The following is a 10,523-nucleotide window of genomic DNA, read 5'->3' as shown; positions in this document are numbered from 1 at the left end:
GAAACCCCCCTACCCTGAGACACTCCCCCCCATGCTGTGCCCAGCATCCCCTGGCTCATACACAACAATGCTGTTCAAACAGCTTTTATTAGTGGTTCTGACCATACTGCACCCTCAAAGAAAACAAAACTTAGTTCACAGTGCCAGGCTGAGATGCTGTGGTCAAAAGGGAAAAAAAACCCACAAAAATCCAGCGGTGGCTCGTGTCCAGTGCTTGTCTGTGTGGCTGCCAGGCTGGCAGAGCTGTGCCAGGAAGGGGCTGGGCCCCTGCCTGCACCACATAAGCACAATTCTGCTGCCAGCTCCAGAGCTGCTAAAAGCCAAAAAAGGCCTGGAGAGCAGCAGCAGCACCAGAAGGGTGAGGAGGAAAAAGCTCTCAGCAGGAGGGGCTGACAGGCCATGTTTCCCCTCCAGCAGTAACTCCGTGGCCTGAAGGGCTCAGCCTGAGCTTTGCTGCAGCACCGACTCTCCCAACGCCTTTCCAAACATGTGCTGGGGCAGGAGGACCAGCTCCTACCCCAAAAGCAGCCCCCATCCCCCAGCTGAGCCAGCATCTCCATAGTCCCTCCTGGCACCACATGGCCAGAACCCCCAGCCCTGCTGCAGTAGACATTCTGATCAACACAGAACAAGCTTCTGACCACATAAAACTTATTTCTCAGCGATTCTATGAACAGAGTCAACCTTCCTTCCGTTTCCCAAGTGTCCCTGGGGAGCTGCTGTAGATGGGAGCAGGACTCTGCCAGCCTGGATTTTCCTCATAAGGCACAGGGTGAGAGCAGCAACACAGGGCGTGATCTGTCCCTTCGGACAGGCTGGCAGGGGAAAGGGGGGCGGCTTGCCCAAAGGGAAGGGTCCTGTCATCCCCCTCCCACAGTTAGGCTGTGCTGTCACCAGCTTCTGTACCCCTGCCCCAATAGCAGGGGTTGGGTCTGTCCCCAGGCCCTGCACACACAGATGTGAGAAGCTCCACGCAGCAATTCCAAAGGGAGCTCACAGGGCACCCCAGCACCTGTCTGGAGAGCCCCTGGCCAGCACAGCAGCTGTGGGTGCAAGAGGTTCAGCTTGGGCCAGGGTCCAGGCCAGCCTGCAGGGCATTGGGCACCCCTGAGTTCCTGGGCAGCAGCAGGGACATTCCAAACAGCCCCAGGGGCAGATCAGGGCAGTGCCAGCATGTGGGGGGACAGCCAGACCCTGCAGAGACAAGCCCTACTGCTCAAGGAGCACCACAGGAGCCAGCCCGGGCCCCTGATCATTGCAGGGTGTTCACAGCTGGTTCCTGTCAGCAGCAAAACATCTCCTGGGGCACATTCAGCCCCTGACAGGGGTGTGGAAAGCCCAAGCAAAGGAGGCAACAAAACTTTGAGTACACCCTGGATCAGGGCCCATCCAGAGCTACCCATAGCCACAACAAAGCTGCAGAGAGCACTATGCAGGGATGTGGCAGCCAGTTCCTCCCCACTAACACCGGGAGAGACCTTCTCATGGTTACTGAACATATCCTGCCCAGAGGGAAGGAGCCCATGAACAGAAAGGGGACAGCACATTTCACTTCTCCAGTTCCAGCCAGATCCAAGCCAGCAGGCTGCAAGTTCAACATGGCACTGAGTGGAGAAAGAGCCACCTGGCCCATGACTCCTGAGCTCAGGGATGGGGAGGAACAGTGAGGGAGAGCTGCTGCTGGCCCTGTGGGAGGGCAGGGACCGGCCAGCAGTGCTCACTGCATGGACAGAGGACACATCCCATTGCCTGAGGTGGCAGTGCCCAGGACGTGGAGCTCGACAGCAGCAGAGCCCTGGGAAGGCTGGTGGAGCTATCCCACCACGGCAGCGAAGCCAGTTCAGAGCCTGTGCCTTTGCCTGTGAGCAAAGACAGCTCCTAGCACGGCACCCATCCCACCCAGCACTGCTCAGCACACAGAGGGCAGAGGGGGGCAGGGTCTGGGGCTCTCAGGGTGCATATTGAGCTCTGTGTCACCTTCCTCTCCTGGCACAGGAGGGACAATCTCCACAGCAGATTCACTTCTTCCTCCCTACGGGCATCCCTGATGCTGCCACTTAGTCCCTCCTGGCAGCAGCACCTCCTGCCCCATTCCACACCGCAGCAGACACCACCCATCACACGCCCAGTGAAGGCTGGACTCAGGGCTCCCCTAGCCTGCAGCTGGGGTCAGCACCCTCCTAACACACCAACGGCAGCAAACCAGTCTGTGTCTTTCTTGCCCAGCTGACATTGCAGCTGTCACACACCCTCCTTGTTTCCCGGGGTGTGGAGCAACCAGCAGTGCAGAGCCATGGCACCTCACAGCATATAACTTCCAGGAACACAGAGATCTCAGAAGGAAATCCTAGACAGCTGAGCCAAAATCCACAGGAGGTGGAGCTCAGGCAGGGCAAACCACTGTTTTACTACAGAGAGCTGTAGATGCTGGCTAAACTGGTAGAGCAAGCGCTCTCTCCAGTTTCCACTGGAGTCCAGACAGCAGCAGCAGTTCAGACACCCAAGTCCCTGCAGGGAATCTTCCATATCCCACAGCCTGCCAGTGTCCACCCAACCCTCTCCTCAGGAAAGAGGGCTCCTATCAGACACCTCGTTTCCACTCGGAGCAAAGGTCCCTTTGCAGGAAGGGCTCTTCCCCCCTGTGCCGCCCCCTCTCGCTCTGAGACCTGCCTCAAGTGCAGCACAAGCAGGAGATGCCCTGGGCAGTGCTGGTTCCATGCTCACTGCTCCGAGGTCAGAAGGGTTAGAGGCCCGTGAGATCAACGATGGCTTTAATAAAGATGGCATCATCACGCACGTAGGAGTTCTTGGCTTCCATGACGGACACAGGGCAGAAGAGGGGGCAGCCGCTGGCGATGTTCATCTCCGTGACAGGGCGCTGGAAGGACGAGGACGTCACGTCCGGCCGGAAGGCGTCGATGATGTGCTCCCGGTTATTCTGGTCCAGAAGCATCAGGGTGACCTGTGAGGAAAGGTGAAAACATAGGGGAGTGGCTGAATAAAAGGCACATGGAAGCCCAGCCCAGCGACACGTGCAGATACCAGCAGCCACAGCCACCCTGCACATCTGCAAATCAGAGAAATGCCTCTGAGTGGGTCTAGCAGAGAACATCACCTCAGTAACGTCCTGTAGAATCCTTCCCCATCCCCACATCCTGCCCGTCACTGGAAACTTCCCTGTGGCAGCATAGGGCAGTGGGACTGACTGAAAACCTACACCTTGCTCTCAGTAGTGACACTGCACACAGGTATTTCCCTGAGCCAGGGCTGTTGTCCTCTCTGCACCCAATTGTGCCCGCTCACTCGGTCTCCACGTGTTCTGCAGTGCCCAGAAACTGGGATTTGAACTCCTGACATGGAGTGAGCACCCGCTGGCCCCGAGCTCTGAATCCACCACAACCTTCCCTTGTCCTCAACCCCTGCAGAGGCTCTGTGGGGTTCACTCCCTTGCCCCACAGCACAGCTGGTGCTCTCAGCACACCTGGGAAACCCCCAGGGCAGCCAGCACAGGGCCCTTCCTCTGCCTTGCCGAGCGGGCCAGAGTGACAGTGCCGAGAAGCTCGAGTGGGTACCAAACTAGAGAGGCCATGGCTGGACACGGTGGGCTCTGCTCCAGACCCACCTTCTGGTTGAAGGGCCACCGCAGCAGCGCATCATTGGGTCCCTTCATCACCACAAAAAACAAGGACAGGTGGGTCCCACGGCCGGTGCCATCCCCGTTCAGGTACACACGCAGACACATCTTGTAGCCGTACTTGCTGGTGTAGAAAGCTGTCGGAGAAGTGTGGAACAGGAACAATGAGGGTCCAATGCAGCACAGCCTGGCACCAGCAGACCTCTCTGAACTCTGAGGGCTCTTAAATTTGGAATCTCTGGGCTGCACCAGAGGTGGTCTGGAAAGCCCAAGGCCAGAGAGTGCAGGTCCTGGCCTGAGCAGATGCTGTGTGCAGAGCAGTTGCTGCCAGGCCCCTGGCTGTTCCCTCACTGCCAGGGGAAATCTGCCCCAGAGTTGGGCCTGCACCCCAGTGCTGAAGGATGTCTGATTTATGGCAGTAACACTGGTGAGCAGGAACAATCCCCCCCTCACAAAGCACTTGGCTGGGGGCAGAGCACCCTCAGCACCCCCACTGTGAGCTGATGCCTCTGGTCAGGGCAGGCGCTCAAACAAGTGAGCTTTAGTTTTCATTTGGATGCCCATGGCATGGCTTGGGCATGGCTGAGATGGGATCTCAGGCACTTTCCTTCCCCAGCAGTCTTGGGAATGCCTGTGATGTGACACCAGACCTGTGTGGGGTCACAGCTTGTAAGGGGACCTGCCATAAGTCACCCTCTCACAGCAGCACAGAGCAGCACATCTGGGACTGGGGAGGCTCAGCAGGCACAGGCAGTGATCAGAGGTCACAGCCATTATTTTACTGCAGGACTTGGTGCTTTTCCCAACAGGCAGACTATGAATAGCAGAGACACTGTGCTCTTTCACAGGGCGAGGAGCAGATTGGGTCTTTGTCACTGTGTCCCTCTTGGCAATCCCCAGCTCATTTCCTCTGCTCCTTCATCCCCACCTGCATCACCCAAAGGCTCTCAGGACAGATGACCCCTCTGCTTGTCCAGGGAGAACATCCCCACTGCCCCTCTGGGCTTTCTCAGCATTCCCATCACCCTTTGAATGTAAAACCCATTGAACAACAGGAGGAAGGGTGGCTCCAGAGTAGTGGGAGTAGCCAGGGAGGGGGACCAGGTAGCTGGGCATCCTGCTCTCCTTGGCCCAGGCAAGGAGCAGGGCAAGAACCCAGCAAGGCCCTCCCCCTTTCCCCCGCCCCAGACTGATGGGCTTCACCCTGGCTTGTCCCAGGTCAGGCCCTGAATCAACGCTCCTTGTACAATTTGCTGTTTTGAACTCAAGATTCTGCCCTTTGCCAAACCCTGTGGCAATCACTCTGTCCTCACAACACTGCAAGCAGTAACTCCCCTTTTCTTTAACACAGATATCAGCTGGTATTTCCTTGCCGTTACATTTAATGCAAACCAAACAATCACAGCCAATTCCCTTTCTCATCCCATCCACAGCCTGCACCTCATTCCTCTCAGCCCTCTCTTGCCTCTTGGAACAGCACTGCTTCACTCTCCAAGGCAAAACACCCCCTTCCACAAGGAATATTTCTTTTCTTGGCCCGATTTTCTCAGCCTGGCCTTGGCAGCATCTCCCAAGCAAAGGACCTGCTTCAAGACCCACACCCAGCTGAGATGTAAAAGATTTTGGGGATTTTACATACCTGGAGAGAAGATGGCAGGAGAGCGGCCTGTTATGGCCTCCTGACGCTTCCGGGCCAGCTCCGTTATCTTCCAGATGAAAACCCCATCGTAGGTGGAAGCCTCCATGTGGTGGATCTTCTCCTCCATCTCAGCCATGGCCAGGTCTTTGAGCCCAATGCTCCTCTCCAGCTGCCGGACCTGCTCGGTGGGACAAATGGTGCAGGTTAGAAACACACGGGCTCTGGGAGAGAGGCAGCACACCCTGGCACACCCCAGTGAGAGACTTTCTCCAGAATGGACAGGGAGCACGGGAGGGAGAAATCGAGCAACAAAAGCCAATTCACTGAAGCTTCCTTCTGCCCCCTGTCACTCTTGAGAAGATCCATCGATACAGCTCAGTGCTTGAGCTGGAAACTTTCCCATAGCCAGTGTAAAACTCCTTTCAAGGAGCTGCTCCATTGGCTGAGCAGCACAAGAAGTGAGGATGGGGAAAAATCCCCAAAAACTCAGCATTGTGACAGAACTAAATTGAGAAAGAAAAGAACCTACACCCTCTGGAGGGTTCACCCCTGCCAGCTCACACAGGATCACACCAGATCAGTTGCCCAGAGAGTACAGGTACACTGCAAACTGCACAGCTCCAGGTGCCAGGAACACTAAGAGCACTCCACAGGGACTGTGCTGGAGCAGACCGATGGAGGCAGCTCCTTCACACCTTTATCCTGTTGCTGCAGGTAGCAGCACTGATGGCACTCCTTTGGCAAAGGCAGCACTCCTTTGGACAGCTCTGGAAGGTAAGCACCCCCACAGAATCAGTGAGATGTAGCACAAGGGGATGCAGTGAAATTCTGGGTGCTTTGGCTCTTGTTGGAAAACTTTGCTGAAAAACAACCCCTCAGTATCTTGCCCAGCTTGATAACTAACAGAGATCTGATGTTTTATGCAGGTCAGTTAAATTCCCAGCTTTTCCAGGAAACTGCTGAGGATTGGGCACAGGCACAAAGGGTATTTTAGTCCTGCCTTCAGATTTGTGGAGTTTCAGGGCTGGGTGATGAAGCTCTGCCAGCTCATGACACAGAAAGGAAACGGGAAACAGCCTCTGCTGGGGGTGCTGGGAAGCCCAGGCAGGCCATTACACACCTTGTTGCTCAGTGTTTCGATTTTCTCCTGGTCCAGCCGGTGCTGGCGGCTGTAGGCTTCAACTGTCAGAGATACTCTCTCCACCTCCCGGTTGAGCACACAGACAATGTTCTCAAAGGTCACTGTTTTCCTCTCGAGGGCCTCACACCTTCCCAAGAGCTCCAGGGACCGGGAGAGCTCTGACTCTGAGCACAGTGAGTTTGCTGCCAGCAGTGGGGAGCTGTTTTGTGATGAGGAAAGGACAGGAAGAGGTTTCGGGTCCCCAGCACCAGTCTTGAGGCTGAGCACAGAGCTCAGCAGCATATAGAGATGCTCTGTCAAGCACTTCCTCTCATGCTCCAGGAGCTTTTCATTTTCCACCTACATCAAGAGAAATACATCCCCTATTCAGCGTGTGCGATCTACACTGCAACCATGCAGAGAACAAATTCCTCCTATCCACGTCACAACATCAGCTTTAAATTTACATTTATAGGAGAAAAAAAAGCAAAGAAAGAATTTTAAAATGTGTTTTGGTGGGGGTGGTGTGTGTTTTTGTTTTGTTTTAGAAATGCCTCAAATCACATACAATAAGGGATGCTAAACACTTCCAGCTGTACTGGTCTGTTCTACCTTCCTCCAACCCCTCCCAGAAAAGCTCTGTCAGACGTACCTAAAAGCAACAAAGGACAAAGCCTCATGAAACTCCCTGGAGGAGGGATTTATATGAACGAGTGGGACCCGTGAAAACTGAGTGACATAAAGAAATATGGCCTTGCTCCAGTTCTTTGCTTACAGCATCACTGTAATCACAAGTCATTACACACTGGCTTGGATTCAAAGAGACCTTAAAGCTCATCCTGTCCCACTCCCTGCCTTGGGCAGGACACCTTCCACTAAACCAGGTTGTTCAAAGCCCCATCCAACCTGACGTTGGACACTCCCAGGGATCCAGGGGTAGCCACAGCATCTCTGGGCACCCTGTGCCAGGGCCTCACCACCCTCACAGGGAAGAACTTCTTCCTAAAAATCTCAAATAAACCTGGCCTCTGGCAGTGTGAAGCCATTCCCCCTGAAAGCAGAATAGCCACCAGAGTCCTAAAGCACTTAGGGTGCTCTTAAAGCAGGAGAAGATTCCCTTCCACAGGAATCTTACTCCTGGGACACCCAGACTCTGCACAGCAGATGATGTGAAGCTCTATGTGCAATGGGTTTAATCAAATACCTGAAGGTAAACACATGTGACAGTTTGGGCAACAGCAGTTTGTGGGTGAACTCTAATGCTGGGACTGAAAAGGCCCAAGGTGACACAAGAGAGGAGCCCTTACCACCTCAGCACAGCCCACAGCCTCAAACCGGCAAGGTACTTTGGATCTGCCACACGTCTTCACATGGTCCCGAAACTAGAAAGGCAGGAAGGAAGGCAATGTTAGGTCTTATACATCCCCAGTGCTCCCTTTCCATCTCTCTGACATTTGGGAAACTGCAGCCAAGCTGAAGAATGCCCAAGCTGTGGCTAATCACCAGCTGTCACAGTGCCCACTAAACCTGGGCTCTGCCTGCCATCAGGTGTGCCTTTCACTGGAATACAAATACAGCCCTGACCCCTGAAGAAAGCTTAATTTCTCCTTCTCTTGATGGCTGGGAGGTCTCACTGCTCACCTGCACATGCAAGAGAGAAAAAGCAGTGAATACAGCTGTGGATGCAGAACAATGAACTTCCCTGACACTTGAGAAATGGGAGGCATAGGAAACAACCCCATGAAACAAGGGCACATTTCATTTTGGGCACTTCACACAACTCTGGTCAGGATGTACTACAGGTTGGTATTTTTACTTCCATCCCAGCATTACATTTCTGCAGAGAGGTGCCACTAACCCCTCAGCACTGAGATGACTCGTTCAGGTTCCCACACAGCACATGATTAATCCAGCAAGCACTATCACAACTTCACCATCAGATACCAGAGCTCTGTTCTGAAAAACCACCATATTCCCTCCCCACTTAACTCCTACATCTGCTACAACAGATGTCAATTAAAATTGGTTTAAAACCACTTTTTTTAATGGCTTCTAGATCCATCTGGCTTGTGTAATGAGTCAGGTTACTCAGAGTTAACGTGGCAGCAAATAGTCAACAGCAGTTTGGAGAGATAAACATGGAGTTAAAATTTAAACTCAGGGTAACTCAGCCATGGGGACCCCCTGAGCTGGCTCCCTGCAGGGCTTCAGCTCCCACCTGCAGATCAGGTGGGCTGTACCCCAAACCCCAACCTGCAGATCAGGTGGGCTGCACCCCCACCCCTAGCCCCACCTTATGCTGCCCGTTTGGAAGAACTCTTTTGCTCCTCTTTTTGCTGCCTCTGTTCCCCTGCCCTGCTGAAGGGCTTTTTCCAACACTGCTACTAAAAATATTTGCCCGTAGAAGGCAAGATGGTTTCAGATGATTGTGCTTTTTGAAAATATTTCCCAAAACTTGAATTCTTCAGAGTTTTGAGCCTTGCCCCAGGAGCCAGCAGCTTGGAGATGCTATAGGCATGGATTCCATTAGATGATTAATTAGGTATCAATTTATATAGCTGAAGATGGGCTCTCTTTCCACAATTGCAGCAGTGGTTGATTGCTCTACACAGAACATAAACCTGTGAGTGTGCTTTTCCCACAGAGGCTCTGTCCCCAGACATGGCTGTAAGGGAGGTGGCAGTGGCAGCACCAACACTGACCTGCAAGTCAGCCACATTCCCTCACATCCACACTTATGGAAAACTCACATCCACACTAACAGCTGCCACTCAGCTGTTCTCCCCATTCCCTTTCCTCATGGACTCTGCTCCTCCCTGCTCCCAGAATGGCAAGCTGAGCCCACCAGGACACCAAACACCCCTGTGGCACAGGGTCGGACGGATACCTTCTCCCTGGGAATCTTCTTCCCACAGCCTTCACAAGTCAGCGGGAATTCAGGGCAGACTTCATCATGAGCCTGTGAAGGAATGCACAGGAGATATTTGTCCTCAAATAAAAGCCCCACGGAGGTTCTGTGATGGGCACAATCCCATGGGGGTGGGTTTATACCTTATTACAGCTGAGCACTGGATTTACCAACCTACATTCAGACCTTGGTCATGCTGATCCCTCTGAGCTGCCGACTCATCCTGTGACCTCCAGGCTACCCCAATTTTGGGTGCCTACGTAGCCTCAACCTCTATTTAAAAGCTGCTACAATGATTTTTAAAAAAATCAAATTATTGCTTTGATGGCAAAGATAATGAACGGGAAATTCCATTTATGGCTCTGCCAGGAGAACACATGTTGAGACAGGTTGAGTGGAGTGAGCCACTACCTCAGCAGGATAATTTGGGTAATTTTTCCACTGTAAAGGTTATCAGTCAGCTGAGGCATAGGCCCCGTGCCAGCTTATCACATGCCAGGCTGAGCTGTCTGATTTTATCTTCACATTTGGAGTACCATTTTTCAACCAGAAAGAAAAATATTTTTAAACTGTTTTATTTACCAGTCCCTGCATACAAGCACCTGCCTCTGCAACCAGAGTCAGGGCTGGGTGATGGCCAGAGAGACTGAACAAATGACCAGGTGTGGTAGGTTTGAATCTAAACTACTATACCAGGGCAATGTGATACTCTGTCCTCAGCAGACTCTTGGGCAACAGTGCTGGCTAAGTGGAATGCTGGAACATGCCTCTGCTCCTGTGCCATTTCCATACTGCTTAAACCTTCTCGTTATACACCCACCGGTTGAAACAAGGCATTGGAAACATCATGAATATGCAGATCAAAACTCAAATTAAAAGATAAGAGCACTGAAGTCTCCCGTCATGGTAGGGACAAAAAAAAAAAATCCAACCAGGAGCATTTCTAATGCAGCCATCTGAAACCAGATGTTTGAAAATTTGGTGACATTGAATCTCTGTTGCCTGCTGGGGGAACACACACAAACCTCACGCTGTCACACATCAGGAAGTGATGATGGAAGTGAAACCAGCAGCAGCTCCACTCCAGCTTCTCGGTCACTCTCTCCTTTTATGCTTTAGGTGAGTAACTTAAGCTCAGAGCTTCACAGTGTGGCCCTGGAGAGACAGGCCAGCCAGCGAGGTTTGGGGGGCACTGCTGTCCCCACGGACACTGCTGTCCCCA

General features: G+C 53.0%; 1 protein-coding gene across 6 annotated transcripts in view; it reads right to left on the bottom strand.

Annotated features, from left to right (window-relative positions):
* Nucleotides 1-68: 68 nt before the first annotated feature.
* TRAF2 (TNF receptor associated factor 2) overlaps nucleotides 69-10,523 on the bottom strand; it is a 20,140-nt gene continuing 9,685 nt past the window's right edge. For 4 of the 6 annotated variants that reach the window (XM_015645121.3, XM_033518497.1, XM_015645123.2 and 1 more), the window contains exons 5-10: nucleotides 9,281-9,352; nucleotides 7,701-7,775; nucleotides 6,394-6,753; nucleotides 5,274-5,451; nucleotides 3,623-3,771; nucleotides 69-2,962 (exon numbers count right to left, since the gene is read on the bottom strand). In XM_015645121.3, coding sequence (XP_015500607.1) covers nucleotides 2,744-2,962; nucleotides 3,623-3,771; nucleotides 5,274-5,451; nucleotides 6,394-6,753; nucleotides 7,701-7,775; nucleotides 9,281-9,352 — 1,053 coding nt within the window. In that variant the 3' untranslated portion in view covers nucleotides 69-2,743. The remainder of the gene's footprint in view (nucleotides 2,963-3,622; nucleotides 3,772-5,273; nucleotides 5,452-6,393; nucleotides 6,754-7,700; nucleotides 7,776-9,280; nucleotides 9,353-10,523) is intronic. The other 2 variants (XM_015645120.1, XM_015645122.1) reach the window with 2 other exon arrangements.

The sequence above is a fragment of the Parus major genome, chromosome 17 (assembly GCF_001522545.3).
Source record: "Parus major isolate Abel chromosome 17, Parus_major1.1, whole genome shotgun sequence".
In the NCBI taxonomy this organism is placed as follows: Eukaryota; Metazoa; Chordata; class Aves; order Passeriformes; family Paridae; genus Parus; species Parus major.
The sequence above is the reverse complement of the archived record's forward strand: the minus strand, read 5'-3'. Positions and strand labels throughout refer to the sequence as shown.